General features: G+C 39.3%; 2 protein-coding genes and 1 long non-coding RNA gene across 3 annotated transcripts; 1 reads left to right on the top strand and 2 right to left on the bottom strand.

Moving 5' to 3' along the window:
- Positions 1–913: 913 nt before the first annotated feature.
- LOC102722037 lies at positions 914–2,753 on the bottom strand. Its single transcript, XR_001550858.2, has 4 exons — positions 2,711–2,753; positions 2,463–2,619; positions 2,021–2,113; positions 914–1,319 (listed from the first exon to the last, which is right to left on the bottom strand). It is a non-coding gene; the product is annotated as an uncharacterized LOC102722037 (long non-coding RNA).
- An 866-nt stretch (positions 2,754–3,619) lies between these two features.
- Positions 3,620–8,084, bottom strand: LOC102703512 (transmembrane 9 superfamily member 2-like). Its single transcript, XM_006659797.3, has 8 exons — positions 7,887–8,084; positions 7,580–7,743; positions 6,937–6,977; positions 6,002–6,581; positions 5,780–5,917; positions 5,537–5,693; positions 4,960–5,444; positions 3,620–4,238 (listed from the first exon to the last, which is right to left on the bottom strand). Exons 2-8 carry the CDS (start codon positions 7,729–7,731, stop codon positions 4,019–4,021), a joined length of 1,773 nt encoding a protein of 590 aa, XP_006659860.1. The 5' UTR covers positions 7,732–7,743; positions 7,887–8,084; the 3' UTR covers positions 3,620–4,018.
- A 5,344-nt stretch (positions 8,085–13,428) lies between these two features.
- LOC102721757 (dnaJ homolog subfamily B member 4) lies at positions 13,429–15,705 on the top strand. Its single transcript, XM_006659091.3, has 3 exons — positions 13,429–14,010; positions 14,502–14,911; positions 15,005–15,705. Exons 1-3 carry the CDS (start codon positions 13,843–13,845, stop codon positions 15,456–15,458), a joined length of 1,032 nt encoding a protein of 343 aa, XP_006659154.1. The 5' UTR covers positions 13,429–13,842; the 3' UTR covers positions 15,459–15,705.
- Positions 15,706–16,725: the final 1,020 nt, after the last annotated feature.

The raw sequence follows: 16,725 nt of genomic DNA, 5'->3' as shown, positions 1-16,725 counted from the left end.
GGTAACACTGAAGATTCAGACCATCTTAAAAAGCTCGTTCCTATCTTTTCGCTTATACTTGTGTTTATAAGTTAAAATTTAAATTTTCAACCTTAAAATTGAAGTTAATTTTAGAGTTTTTCATCGAAGTTTATTTTTCAGCCTTAGCTTTTAGATTGCTAATAATACACATATAAAATTTTATTTAGAAATTATCTTTTATTTGCAAATATGCCATTTGATTTTTTTTTATGAAACACCCAAACAATGAGTACTATGATTACCGTCCATCGACTCCAATCTTGTTTTTGAGAGAGAAAAAACTGCATGTATTAAACCTTTTTTATTCCATGATCTAATTTATTTACAGTTGGCAAAAGTGTAACTAATGAGGATAATGCTAGTGGAATAGTGGTACATTACTTACCACATATATTCGGTTGAGTTAAAGGCTACCAGTTTGCTTGGACTCTTGCATTTCCATCACTTTTGTGAGAAGGGGAGGTTCCTGTCAAAAAATGTTCTTCTATTCCATGCTTGTTTTCAGATCAGTCTTTCTTTTTTGTCCCCAAGTGTGGCCTTTTTCTTGCCTTCCCTTTAACTTCAAGCATCTTCTTTCCCCTCATCTTCTGCAGGCAACCATATATGCACATACCACATACATTGTCATATCCAGCTTTTCCAGTTATTCCAAGAGACCAAGCTATCCAAGGATATCTGAATCTCATGATTCTGATCTCATGTCCCTTTCTCACTAACTCTGTCTTCCTTTTTTTTTTCTCCCCCAATTTGTTCAGAAAAGGGCAGAATGGAAAAATATGGTCTTACCATGAGGCCTGAAAGCCCATAATAACTTTCCATGATAGTGTACTTTGGGTATACTGGGCATTTCCATGTACTCTGATTATTGCACTATCCAAGAGCAAAAAGGACAGAACAAAAATTCAGATAAGAAGTTTACTCCCTTGGAGGAAAGAGCAACACACTTTGGATATTGTATGCAGTATATGATATAGAAAGGCATTCAGATTGGGCAGTTCATCTCCAGGTTACATGGTTCTGGACTCCCAGTGCCTATTCAACTCAGCAGGCTACATGCCAAAAACATCTGGAGATGCCTATGAAGTGACATCAGTTTTGGCATTCTTTGCATCCTTGTCATCTTTGGTTGCTCATGCTGCTCTGTCCAGCTCTTTCTTCTGAGCCCTAATAAGTGCCCGTCTTGCCCGGGAGGCGCGTCTCACGCGCACTTGTTGTGGTGGCATCACAAAAGGTTCAAGAGGCCGATCATGGAATGGATGCTCACTTCCAGAAAATATCCCCAGTTTGTGATCCCTATCCTGGAGGATCACAGCACTAGATGTTTTAACATGAAATAGAAGTATCACATTGCCCCTTCAACAATTTGAGGGGGAAAACTAATATAAATATACATTATTGACCAAATTGTTTGATAATACCAGGGGAAAATAGAGTTGGATTCTCAAGCAAAACAGAGTTGTAAAATATAAAACAAGGAAAGACCCATCAGACATCAGTATACAACTTCATGTGCAATATAAGCCTCTTGTAACATTACAAAAGAAATTATGGTTAGCCTTACGAATTATGGTAAGTTACTGATTTTTTTTCTTCGATATACACAGCTCTAGAGCTAGGATCTCCAAGTTTTAGGATAGAAGGGCTTGCTAATATACAGGCATCTCATGGCACAATGAAAAATAAAAGAGTAGAATTGCCATTTGCACATAAATGCAAAGACGAAACATCATAGTCTATAATAGTATAATTGAATAACTAATATTTCTGAACGCATATATAGAAGCATTGATGTGAAGTTGCATACAGTAATCATTACAATATCACACTACATTCCATGAAGATAACGAAAACAGTGGTACCTCCTCAAAGATGGGAAAATTGCTCATATAGATCAAGAGTAAATAAACTTAGCATCAAGCTTCGACCAGAATTAGCCAATGAACTAATTTCTAATCCTGAATCACAAAATCACAAGAAAACAAATGGTATTTTAACTTACATCATGCAACCTATTACGGGGACGCATGCACATCACAGCTTTGTGAATCACCTCATTTGGGTCCTTTTCCATCTGGTCCTTAAGCCTCCTTTCCTTCAAATGGCCAATATAACTTTCAGGGGGGGGGGGGGGGGGGGGGGGAACAAACATAAGAATCAACTGCTAGTAAAACCAAATAAAATACTCAACATCTTAACAGTATAGGGCCCCGTCGTTTGCCCTACAACATATATGCTGTTACCAAAATCTGAATTCTAAAGCTTAATTTTGAAAAAAAAATTAGGGGGTTTTTCATTGTAGCTTTTTTATAGCACTAGCTTTTAAGTCACCAAGAACAAATATATAAAGGTTTTAGTCACAAATTATTATTTTTATTGCTAATATGCAGTTTGTTGTTATGAGCAATTGGCCAACCGATGGGGCCCTATAGAAACATACAGACCCAGTGTGGCAGTAGTAAATCTGATCAGCCATTTTTCTCCCTGTAACACTGATATCTTTTGTAGTACGGCATTCCACATGTGGTGCATAAGTTGGCTTGTCCTTTCCTTGAAGCACAACAACTATCTGAGATGCCAACCGTCCAACGGTCCAAGCACCTATCACATAAACAACAAGTTAGTTTACTGCATAAACATTCCACATGAACAATATCTTATATGATTTGAAGCAACCAGGAAGAATCCTAACCTGACCCTTTGCATCAAACACACGCCATCTCAGCCCATCTAAATTGATCCTTCTCAAACCTGCAAATGCTTTCTGCAAATTTCAAACAAAAACGACTGTCAGTGAGACAGTGACACTACTTTAGAGCACTATTTTGTACGTATATGCTCAAAATTTGCATCCACATAAGTTCAAAACTGAAGAGAGAAGAACTATATATTTGGTGTAGAGTGAAGATTCGTATTGGACAGATATTTATGTAGATGATAATTAATTCCAAAATCAAGAAATCTGCAAGAACTACTCCGTAGATAACTAAGAAAGTTGATTGATTCTTTACATAGGAGACATTGTATGGGTTTGGGACTGTACCTATCAAAACCTCTCAAACTTGCAATCAACCAGGTGAAAAGTACCACGAAAGGAGTACGCCAACAACTCACCTTAAGGTTGCCGGTGAACGCCGGCGCCGCCGCAGACATACCAAGGCGACGCGGCGGAGTGGTTCGGACGAGGCGCCGGCGACGACGACAGTGCGCGCACTTATTGTTCCCGCTGGACAAAACAACCAGCTCGAGCAAGCGCTGGCTGGCGTCGTCGTCGTTGCCGGCGGCGAGAGGGTTCAGGGTATCCAACGGCGAAGTGGCTCTCTCCTCAAAAGCAGAATGGAAAAAGGTAGGCTTTGCTGTGAGGCCTCAGGCCCATTTCTGTTCATGCTAGGTGTGCTTTCAGAACATTCCCCACACCCATACAAGCTGACAATTTCATTCAGAGTTGTACCTGAACCTGGTTAATCTTGGTTCAAATATGTCTGGATTTTATATTTTCTTTTGTACCTGAGAATCAGAAAAGGCATTTCTTTCCTTCAAGTTGACATTTTTTTTTACTGAAGACTGGCTTGGCACTTAATAACGTTCAGAAAAAAGATTGCAACTGAACTGTTTAGCAGTTTACAACATTTGAGACATTCTCATTCCTTGTTCACAAAGAATTACTGAATTTTCCACCAGGTAATCACAGAACCAACCAGCAAAAGAGAAAAAAGAAAAGAGAAAGAATTCACGAACAAATCAGAAGGTTACATTAAACTCAATAAGAGGAGATACAGGCATATATCATTGTACTGTGGCTCTGATCAGTCCTACACTATAATAGCCTTCCCTAGAGAAGTGCAAGAAGATTGTAAACACGAGAGAATAGGTTCACATTAAGAACAGACAACTGCTCAGGCACAAAATTCAGGTACAATCTGGTGAAACAAGTTGTGTTGGTTCTCACAAGCTGCCCTAGCGGCAGCATTGTCTTGATCTTTTGTCACAGCGGCCTAGGTTACTCGCACTTGATGGAGCGGTAAATGTGCCGCACAAACAGCAGCGATGCGCGGAAACCAACCGTACCCAGCATGAGGAAGAAACCATAGCAGACACAGGTCATGTAGCCGAAGAAGAAGGATGTCTGCATGAAGCCTGACATGTCTGATCGGGCATGGTAGTAGTAGATGCAGTAGAAAAAGATGAATATTCCAGTGGAACCTCCGCAAAGAATCGATCTGCACATGCATAATCACAGATTTTATTCGATGAGAAAGACCGAGTGCAAAGAGCATTACAGACACTTAAGTTCAAAAAGGTAGAATAGAGTAAAGAGATTAAACTAGGATGCTTCCAACATGGTTCCTCGTAGCACTTTTGAGGTCCAAGAATTGATTCATTTAGACCTATTCCCATAATATACCATACAGAAAATATGGTGCCATTTGTAGAGTTCCTTGAAGAGTTTATGAAAGTTCTGGAGCTTTAAAAAGTTCTAGAGTTCTAGAGGGCCATCCTTTTTCTTCAGCTTATGAGAATAAGCAAAAATTTGAATTTTAAACTTATTTGAGTTGATTTTGAGGTTTTCTCATAGTAGTTTATTCTACAACATTTGTCACTAGATCACTAACAACATATATATAAAAGTTTTATGCACAACTTATTTTTTAATTGAAAATAAGCCATTTTGCTAATCATTTTTTGTGCATGCTCACGTGTTTATAAGTTTCAGTTCATTTATGCATAGCTTAAATCATTTTCTACATACAACTCTCAGACAAACTCTTCATGTTAACAATCTATCAAGTGATTTTTTTTTGGATAATTCCCTGAGCTTTCCATTTTTAGCTTTTACCTTTCTACTTGTACAAAAATGGTAGAACAGTAAATACAGACTAGAAAAAAAATCAACATGTGATGATTAACACATCAAGAAAAAATGATCTCCTGAACACTAACCTCCACCACCACTCATGATCCTCAACGGCAAGTTGGAAGTATGTGAGTGCCACTGTGACAAATGCTGTGACGATGATAAGGATAATGAACACAATGAAAAGGATGCTGTAGATGGTGTAAATCTTATGCCCCCAGATGCTGGCAAATATGTAGTACAGTTCAATGTATATAGCACTGAAAGGGAGGAACCCTGCCATTGCCATCTGAGGAATGGTGCTTCGGTACCAGGGTAGCTGAGGAATTTCTCTAGGGTATTTGGTTGTGCGGCAGGGAGCTTGGAATTCTGTATTACTATTTTTCCCAGCAATGCCACCCAGCACAAGGAGAGGAGAGGTTACAAGGACCCAGATGAGAATAATGACAACGATAGTACCAAAAGGCAAAGCTGCTGTGGCACTGTATGCTATTGCAACAGTGTTTAGGAAGCAGAATGTCAAGAAGAGAGGCCCACAGAATAAGCAGCCAGTCAATATCAGATTCCTGACCTGAAACATTGACAGAATGTGTTAACACATAGCAGCAAAAAAATTAAGAAACTTGGGTACCTGGAAGGCTGGGCCATTAAGGCATTCCTTACCCAGTTTGTTCCCTCCAGCTGCAGATAGAAGGAGGTGGCTGTGAATCCCGCAATACCAGATGTAAGAGCATAGATCACAACAAGGGCAGTGAAAAGTGCTCCTCTGTTGTATGGATAGAATACACCAACAATGGCAAGGAGGAAGATGAAAATTGCACTACCAAATGAGAAGCACTTGTCACTTGTTAGGATGTGGAGAAGAAAGTTTGAATATAAGAATAATAAAACTGAGGACGTTCTTACAGGGCAAGCAGCTGAGTTCCAGACCCAACAATTGCGGCAAAAAGAGATTTTTGCTGCGGGAAACGGAAGACATCGCCATGAATATACTTCCATCCCGTCTCTTCTTGGTCTTCAAGGGACTCATCTTCATGGGAATATCTTCAATCAAATGGAAAATAAAAAATCCTTTAGTTAAGCTGCCACCCAACAGATGAGAATGAAATGCATTGATTAAGGTCTTACTTGATGAAATCATTCTTGAGGACACGCATCAGGATTGTAGCCAGGAAACCAGTCAGGAGTAGTACTGTTACACATGAGTTAATTATGGAAAACCAATGGATCTCCAGATGTTGTGGCATAGACGAAGGCTTGGAGTACTTTTCCATTCTTTTCTCAAAAGGAATATCTGTCTTTTTCCATGTCACTGAATAAGAGAACTCTACTTGCACTTCTTTGTCCTCTGTGATATCGACAGCCACATTTGGATCTGTTTGAACATTGATTTCTATGACACGATCATCGTTGTACATGATGTCAAAGTGGATGTGCTTGAAGAGCAGGTACTTTGCATTGCCTTGCTCCTTATCCTTGTCCAATTTACCAAGGAATCCCCATAAAGGCAAGTCGTCATAGTACATCTGGAAGTAGTAATCCTTTGCAACTGCATCCCGAAGCTTTGCAACTTCTGCCTTAGACAAGGTTTTCTGGCAAAGAATCTTGGAGGTCCTGTCTTCCTTGAAATTCAACTCATATGGCGCGTCAACCAATCGATCACCATTTAGAACCTCCCCAAGCGCTTCCCTTTTGTCCTTTGGATGATCTATCACAAGCCAACAGTTAAGAAGAAACAGAAAAGCTGTTAAAAACAAATAAAAGAAGTTGCTATAGAGAACTGCAGATGTTTGTTAGGCACATGTGATTTCCCAAGCACCTTTTGTGTGTTCTTTTCCAATAATACCCTCTACTACATACTTGGTATTGGTTAACACATGAATGCAAGTTGGAGGCAATACATTATACATACAGCTCAAGTACAGCAACGTTCTATATGGTTACTTAGGTAGAATGGTTGGATTCTTTGGTATATGATCCTAGAGAGAGTACACCCAAGAACTTTACGTGGAGCCGTAGAGGGGGTAGCAACCAAGAAAAATGGCATTAATAAGATTACAAACCTGGTGCACAGAAGGGTAGATCATAGTACCGATACGTCTCACTGCAGTACACAGTATGTAACACGTTAATCATTGGCAAAATAGATAAGCAGAAAAATTAGAGAAAGCGGATAACATAAAATACATCACAAGTTATTGCCTTATAAAATTCAATGTTGAGGCATTGAATCGCCAAATACCTATGAGCCCAACATAGTGCACCTTTCTACTTGATTGAAGTATTGTACCGCTAATTGGGAGGCAACGTATATGAAATCATATAGTAGGACACCATAACAAAAAGTGTAATACTACTAAGTACTATAGCAAACATTGAGTCCTCAGGGTAGAGAAGATTTGTGCAATTGCTGATTATTAACTTAGCAGCTACTAACACATGACACCGGTAATACTCCAGTAAACTGCTTCTACTCATACAAAGAAGTAACTGTCAAACCTATCTGTGAAATCACACCAATTTAAACAGTAACCCCGGACTAATTCACACATCTCTAGACTGTCAATGTGACCAAACAATGAAGCCACGCTCAAGCAAAAAACCAAAGAAACTACTCTGCGAAAGAAAGAAAGAAAGAAAAACTTGATCTGTCACCAATAGGTTGCCGGGCTGCACACTGCCATAGAAGCCAAGAATCATGTATACCTCGGATTGTGGAAAGGCCCGACCTTGTTGGCGTAGAGCGGCACATAATCTCTATCCTTGTACCTGTGATCGGAGCCGTCCGCTCCGGCTCCCAGCGCGCACGCCAACACCACCACCCCAAGAACAGCAGCGCCCACCCCCACCCTCACCATCTACGCGGCCACCTAGCCAGCAAAACCAAAACACAGAAAGCTCAGAGATCATATGCACTTCATCTTCAACAAAGAAAAAGACGGCGAAAAGAAAAAAAAGGAAACGAGTTAAAAAGGGGGGCAGATTTGACCTCACCAACCCCTCAGATCCTTACCAAGATCCAACCTTTCTAGCCGGCCGGATCGGGTTCTGGCGCCGCCGAAATGGCGAGACGGGTATGGGAAGATTTTTCTCGGCAGATGAAAAAACGGCGGCTCTTCCCTGCTGCGGCGTCTGCGCGGAGGGCTCGGCGAGGTTGGGAAATGGCTGGTGATTTTGGCTCGGCGAGTTCGTGGAGACTTGGTGGAGGAAATGTCTGGTCAGGTCAAGCAGTTCGGGAATGGGGATAAAATTTATATTTTTTAGGTCTAAACGAGGAATAATAAGCCACGTTTGGAAAGGGGAGAATTTTTTTTCCCTCCAAAGAATCAGAAAAAAAATGTGCAGATAAGGGAAGATCTGGAAGAGAAATGGTTAAAAGAAAAATAAATCCTTAAAAATTTTATTTAAAATGTGGTGGGAAGATAGTAAATTAGTCACTGCACCTACTTCAATCACGAAAATTTTAAATTACCATTGAAATTTTAATGTTTATGAAACAAGTAAATCTGAATGGATTGTCAATTTAAATTAAATTAAGATAAATATTACCTATAGAAAATACGTAACACGCTTCATTTGTTTACTTATCTATAATATTGTAATATATATATTTTTTGTCCGTATCAAAGTAACCCAAAGTATTTCAACACATGACTTTTTGTTGTGTTTTTTTTTCACATGTCTGATCATCGTCTTATTTAAAAAACTCGTATAATTATCATTTATTATGTTGTAATTAGATTCTTTACTAGATATATTTTAACCATAACTATATTTTTATATATTTATATGTTTTTCAGAATAAGATTAAGATACGAAGGGGCTTAACAAAGCTCGAAAAAACCGTAGGATGGTGAAAAGGATGGGGGAACCAGAATTTGACAGCAGTAGTAAGCAAAGCAAATCCATGATAAAGACGTCTTAAAATAGTGGCAAATGATAGATTTTCTTAATACAACAAATTAACTTGTAGAGCAGTGAACGTGTATTACTCCGTAGCTTACGTGCGTCTTGTCTGGAAGTCTATGGCACGTTTTTCTTTCTTTTGTTGGGAGGAGACTTGCTGGCTGACATTCTCTTGAATGGAGTAACGTAACTTGTAATGTGGAAAGACAGTATCTTAATTGATGATGCATCCCCAAATAACTCACATTGTCATGGATGCAGGAAACAGGAGAGTGCTCAGCATATGAAATTAGGCCAATCGCAGCACAATACTCGTTGCAAAATTGATAGAAAAGTTTACAAGTCCGAAAATTGCAATGCAAAAAATGAAACTGTTAGATTCTGTGACTTGTGTGTATGGTGGAACATGATTATGTATTTATTGCGAGGGGCGGATTTATCATTGGGGCTAGGGGGTTTCAGCCCCTCCTATCCGATCGGCGCCGTTGAAGTCCCCTTAGCCCCTAACAAAATTTTTGGTGTTACTAAAGAGAATAAGGGCTGAAAGTAGGCATCAGCGTTTATGAATCTTTACTCTCTTTCGTCCAGCTCCTTCTAATAATTTTTCTGGATCTGTCACTGTTTATAGCTAGTTATTTTTAATGGTACACAGCAGCGCAGCGTCGACATCGAGACGTCCGTAATAACTTAATCAACCTCGAGATATGTCAACACACCTATTTATTAGTGTATACTAAAAGTCCATTAAACATTCATGAGAGCACTACTAATTCATTATTGAGTGACGCTCTAATGAATTATAAGAAAATTGCTAGAAAATCTGAGTAAAAAAGCAAAATATCCAACCCTCTATTTTTACTTAAATCGGTGGTCCTATATTTTAAGCCGTTGGATTTATGTTGAAACAAAAATAATTAAAAAAACTACCTTAGGAAGAATTTAAGCTACCAATGGAAGCATCAAAGAAAACTAAACCAGCTGGCTATAAAACTCTCTATAGTTTTCTTACGGTCCACCCATACAGTAGTTAGTTCTTTATCATTAATATAGAACCCATATATCTTTCTCACAGAGTTTCTTGTTTCTTATGTTTAGACTAGCTATAAATTTATAGTCCGTTTCTTCCCTCTCTTTACTATCAGCATTTATAGGCCGCTTATATCCTACTATTGTATGCTCTCAGTGGAGTTAAGCTACCAATGATAGCGATCAAAGAAAACCGGGGACAATTTTTTTTTATTAAAGGAACGATATGAATGGATTGGGCCGAAGTTCACGAATGGCCCAAAACATCTACTGATGTTGGGCCGGATTCTCAGCCCGTCTCCAGTTCACGGAATCGCGCATTCTGGCCCACGATGGCCTTTGGGTCCAGCAAGCTTGACGGATGACGCCGCAGTTGATATCAGAGCACGGAAATTTTTTTTATTTTTTAAACCTTTTTAATAAATAATTTTATTACTAAATATTTAGGGAAAATATTTCCACTGTATGAACCTTTTGGCCATGGCACCAACATTGGTATGACGAAACGGCTTGCCACGTCATTATCGGTGGCGTGGTAAGATCGTCACGTCATGCCATGCCGACCAAGCTGCGTAGCAGCGTTGTCTTGCCACATCACCAACACTGGTGTGGCTAAAAGGTTCGGTTTTGGAAAAATTTTGCCTGGTGGTTTAGTAATAAAATTACTTGCTAAAAATGTTTATTTAATAAAAAATTTCCAGAGCACGTTAACTCATCATAAATTATCATTAATTATTATGTGGTTCATTGCTCAATTCCATATTAAAATTAAAAATTGATTCATAAATATTTTAGGTTTTTTACCACTTCCATTACTCGTTTTTTATGGTTGTCAAAAAGACAAAGGAAAAATCTACTCTAAACTATTTTTTTCTCAAGAAACTTCAAATTATTCTTAAAAATTACATTTCATAATTTTCAAAGCTTTGGGTGAGCAAGCATGCTACTACCTCCGTTTTTAAATATAACCATCTTTAGGTTATTTAGAAGAGATTAAGAATGATATAGTGACTCTTAATAAATGATGAATATATGGAAGTATAACCGTACACAGGGATAAAATAAGAAGAATTTTAAATAGTAAATGATTGATGTAATAAATAGAATCTGAATAATGTAAGAAATGCTAATATTATGATAAAGATTTATATTCTAAAAGTATTTATATTTTGAGACGATGGATTGAGTATAATATAACCAATCTAGAGAAGAGAAGAGAGATTATAATATAACCAATCTAGAGAAGAGAAAAGAGATTAGGCGAATAATAAAGAGTACTTTGTAGAATTAATTTGTCGTACGGGCAGCAACGTGCAGAGATCCTAATCGTGCCTGCCTCAATCGTTCTTTTGTTTCGTTCATGCTATGGCTACCCGATTACTTCCTACACGGAGACACGTCAGCAGTCAGCACACCATGTTTGGCTTGCTCGATATCTATAAATATTTTGCTGGGTATGCCTACTTATACATTACTACGTATTTTTTTAAATTTGTTAAAAATATATTTATTTGGATAGGTTAAGGCCTCTAGCATAAAAATATAGGTAGTCATGTGCTCATATGGACTAACATGTTTTCATTTTCACGAACGCGATAGCTCACATTTAGGCCTTGTCTACTTCCCAAATTTTTTTTTCCAAAAACATCACATCAAATTTTTGGACATCTAAATAAAGCATTAAACATAGATGAACCAAAAAACTAATTGCACAGTTATGGAAGAAATCTTGAGACGAATCTTTTGAACCTAATTAGTCCATGATTAGCCATAAGTGCTACAGTAACCAACATGTGCTAATGACGGATTAATTAGGCTCAAAAGATTCGTCTCGCGGTTTCCAGGCTAGCCATGAAATTCGTTTTTTCATTCGTGTCCGAAAACCCCTTCCGACATCCGGTGAAATATTTCACGTGAATCTTCTCCAAAAAAATTTCTCAATCTAAACACCACCTTAATGCCGTAGCAGTAGAAAATAGATGGAATAGAGTCATAAATTGAGATATGGGTAAAGTTTTAAGCAATAGGTTATCTGGATAGTTGAGTATAGACTATGGAAATTACTTAATAGAAGACTCCGTATTTTTCTATTGTATTCTTTTGAAGAGACGCAAAACTTGGACAAGTAATTCACAAAAGAAAAAAAACAATACGGGGAAAAAAACTTAGTAGTAACTTTTTTCTATTCGCATTGTCACAAAAAAGTAGTTTTATCTTTGAATTAAAGTTTGTAATCCATGTACTACTATGATGACTATATTAAAACTCGGAGTTTAAAACTACTTAAATTTTGATCAAACTATCATAAAACTGTATATCTAATAAAATATACCACAATACTACAGATTTAGGTGTGTTCAGATTGGACAAAATTCAATCAAGAGAAATAGAAAATGTGAAGAAATAGTAATGTATTCATGCATTAATTTATAGGAGTTTTTCAAGAGGTTTATGTGGATGCAAATTTTTCTATGTTTGTCTTTGCAACTTGTATGAAAGGACAATTTTTTATTTGATGATACTTCATTTGTACGAACCGGATGACATTTATGGGAACTACTCTTCAGGAATCAAATCATTTTTCCTCCAAATTGGATAAGCCATTAACACCAAATATATTATGAAATTATAGATTTAGCAACACATTATCAACAAAAAATGAATACTTTAAACCCAAAGCTTTCCTATTGTGTTAAATTTATAAAAGTTTTAATTTAATGATAAAATTTTATTATACAATGATTTAAATTTGTAGTTTTGTGATAAATTTTGTATTAAATGTGTAGTTTTGTGACATGACTTGTTAAATATTCCCCACATTGCATATCATAAGATTTTTTTGATAATTCCTAGATTCATCAACTAATCAATATATATGTGTCTAGTTTTATTGGCATCTATATGAATCTAAGTAAAACTAAAACAAATCTTATACTGTGAAATTGAAGGAGCATGTAGTTTTATAAAATTAAAAAATAATTTTATGATAGCTCAGACAAAGTATCCATTTTATGGAATCTACAATTATACTTGAAGTTAAAAAAAACTTTTGTAATATTTCCTTACAAAAACTACTACTGCTGCTATTATTATTATAATATCATTTTTAACAATGTTTACATTTTTAAAACACATATCACCAAGCATGGCCCCACATATAAAGCACACGTGGTATTATCCAAATATGTATCGTTAAGTGACTACAGATCTATACTACCATAAAACTCGGAACATTACAATTGATGTCAAATGGGCTATTATATATGTAGAACATGCGTGAATGCTCTGGCTGCTCTCTGATTAGTACCTCTACAAATCAATTTTCTAAATATAATGTATTTGTTTGTAATTTTTGAGATGAAAGATTTCTTTTACTTAACTGTTTCTATATTCAATAACCTGTTTCAACAGGGCAAAGAAACACCGTGGAGGAACCCATGCCAGTTGGAGGGCCCACGTGTCAGCCAGCCATGACCCCCATTCCAGGCACGATGGCGCCCACTATAGCTATTTTTGCCAAGCAACTGAAAAAACTGCACGCACCCAATAATAGCGCGACCTCCCCCCCTTCGCTGTCTGTCGGCTCCACCCTCTCCTTCCTTCCAAGATCTCCCCTCCTCCCCCTCTCCATTGCACCCCCTCGGAGCTCTGTTCCTTGGTCGCAAGGTTGGTTCGTTTCTTGTCTTGGTTGATTGATCCGGCCGGATTACGGGGTGGAAACTAAAGGTGGCGCCTTTGGTAGCGTTTCTTGGTCGATTGGTCGCATGAGATTGCTCCATTGATTCATTGGTTGGTGGGTCTTGAGAGCGATCTTGGTTGGCCTGTTGATTGGTGGAGAAAGTGCGAGTCGGGGTGAAAGGAGGCAGTTTCCTTTTTGTTCTGTGATCGATCGATCCGGTCTCATCCATTTCGGTGTGCTGTTCTTGTGGGGGATTTGGGGGAACTTTGGTTTCGTGGCGGCGGCGGCGGCGAGGTTGGGTTTCAGCTTGGAAGGGTCAGGTTGGCTTGTTGTGTTCTTGGCATGAGCGTCGGAGAAGATGGGGATGGATTACTACAACGTGCTCAAGGTCAACCGGAACGCGACGGAGGAGGACCTCAAGAAGTCGTACAGGCGGATGGCTATGAAGTGGCACCCCGACAAGAACCCCGGCGACAACAAGAAGGAGGCCGAGGCCAAGTTCAAGAAGATCTCCGAGGCCTATGAGGTATAAATCCCGTAGCTTTCACCTTCTTGTACATCCGAATGGAATCAATTAATGCGTAGCTTTTAGTTTTCTTTGTGAAGAATTTAGGGGAGATATCTTGCAATGCAGTTTTTCAGTTTTCATATATGTATGAATCGATTGCTACTGTGCATGGTGGTTTTCATTTAGGTTGTAAGCTTTTTATTTGTGAGGAGGCTGCAAGCATGTTCGCTTTGCATTGTGATTATGCGCATGTGCCCTGAGAATCTTTCATCACCTGTTGCTAATCATATCTGACTAGTGCGATGTTTCTGCAATACATAAATAAATAGAATCGGTTGAATAAATTCACTGCAATTCTTGCTTTGCTTGCTGATATGAATACATCATATGCATTCGTGCCTATTTTCATTCCAAATGATCAATGGCCAAACTGAATCTGCAATTATGAACCAATATATTAACGTTAAGATAGACATTCATCCTTGTACAATTCTTACTGCTGCTTTCAGGTTTTGAGTGATCCCCAGAAGAGGGCGATCTATGATCAATATGGAGAGGAGGGTCTGAAGGCCTCTGTGGATGCAGGTGCTTCATCGTCCATGAACGGGTCTGCTAACCGCTGGTTCAATCCTCGGAATGCTGAAGATGTATTTGCCGAGTTCTTTGGCAGCAGCAAGCCCTTTGAGGGAATGGGGCGTGCAAAGTCTATGAGGTTCCAGACAGAAGGTGCTGGCACTTTTGGTGGTTTTGGTGGGAACGAGAACAAATTTAAATCGTACAACGATTCAGTTGGCACCAGTTCAAGCCAGACTCGGAAGCCACCGGCCGTGGAGACCAAACTGCCTTGCACACTTGAAGAGCTCTATGCAGGTTCGACGCGCAAGATGAAGATATCAAGGAACGTTGTAAGACCTACTGGGTAAGTGGAGTATATTTTTCGATGGATTGTTTTCTCATGAGTCATAACTTGCTTTTGATAGTTTGTTCTGACCTGCTGCTGTTTATTACACAGGCAAATAGGGACTGAATCAGAGATTCTAACTATTGATATAAAGCCTGGGTGGAAGAAAGGAACCAAGATTACGTTTCCGGACAAGGGAAATGAGCAGCCAAACCAGCTCCCTGCTGACCTTGTCTTCGTAATCGATGAGAAGCCCCATGATCTATACACAAGAGAAGGTAATGATCTCCTTGTGCACCAGAAGATTGAATTGGTGGATGCATTGGCTGGAACCACGGTTAATCTGAAGACTCTCGATGGCCGTGATTTGGTGATCAAGCTCACTGATGTGGTTACACCTGGGTATGAACTTGCGATCGCGAAGGAAGGGATGCCTATCGTCAAGGAGAACGGGAGGAGAGGCAATCTAAGGATCAAGTTTGACGTCGTTTTTCCCAAGAGGTTATCATCAGAGCAGCGGCAGAATATTAGGAAGGTTCTTGGAGGGCAACCTCAGCAGCAGTGACCACAATTCAGAAGCAAATCACCTTTGCCATAGTTCTTGAAAATACAGACTAATTCAGTTATTCAGAGTTGTCCTTCTTCACCAGTTGGCTTGTACACATAGTTATTTTGTCCTTTGCAGTTGTTCATCTTCTTTGATCTGCCACCTTTCTTGGAAAAATAGCAATCTTAATTGATGACCACTATACGTGTAAGAAAAAAAAATGTCACTACACTTGAATTACAGAGTGCATTGTACGTTTGGTGAAGACCCTTTTTTTGTGTGATTGCTGTTCTTTGATGTAAGACAAATGAATCTCTGGAGGTTAAAACATCTGTTCAACACTTGAAATTAGCATCATCAACTTCATTTGATGGGTATTGCTGTACCGTCTGAAAAATGCAAAACAAGCTTTGCATTATCGTTGGCACCAAAATGCAAGTGAAGTGTCAGGGACACAAATCCTTCACAGACCTGACAAAATCACAAAAACTAGAACAGTTTATCTGAGATCTTCAAACAAAAACCAAATCCTAATAGCATATTCAGACCAGAGATACAGATATTGCATGGGCTGAAATAGGTCAGAATTACTCAATACCTAGCTACAATAAGATGAACTCCTTGACAACAAGGAGGAAAACCATGAAGGTACAAGAAGATGAGCCTCTCAAACCCCATTACACTTGGGACTTCTTTAGAAAGGATAATTTTTGGAGAAATTTTGCAGGAGTTAAACTGATTCACATGAAAATCTTGTAAATTTCATATGTTCGGAAGGAGCCCTTAATGATATATCATATGGGGCTGCCTATACATCATGTGACAGAAAATCTCACCTTCTATCATTCAAATTTTAGGACATTGGATCTGCTTTAAGATTCGTGCAAAATCTAACTCTATTTCTTTCTCCATCCCTATTCCACTGCTCGCCACCACCCCACCGCGCCGCCACCATCGCCCCACCGCACTGCCGCTCACCTCGCCGGCTGGCCAGAAGGAGTCAACGGCGCCGGCGAGCCCCTCCCCCCGCCCCCGACGAGCCCCCTTCCCCTCCCCGCTCCCCCTTCCCCTCTCTCTTTCTTCTCAAGGTGGTGACGATGACGCCCCTCCTCGCCCCGCCGTCTTCCCCGTCTCCAGCGGCTCCCCGCCATCTTCCCCGTCTCCAGCGGCTCCCCGCCGCCGGATCTACCACCACCACCGGCTGCTGCCTCCTAATCTCCGCTTGCTTTGCTCCCACTGTCGTCCGGCCCATCGGCCTCCTCCATCCCTGTGGCTTTGGCGACGC

Source organism: Oryza brachyantha, chromosome 8 (genome assembly GCF_000231095.2).
Source record: "Oryza brachyantha chromosome 8, ObraRS2, whole genome shotgun sequence".
Classification (NCBI taxonomy): Eukaryota; Viridiplantae; Streptophyta; class Magnoliopsida; order Poales; family Poaceae; genus Oryza; species Oryza brachyantha.
This window is presented reverse-complemented; position numbering and strand designations above follow the sequence as displayed.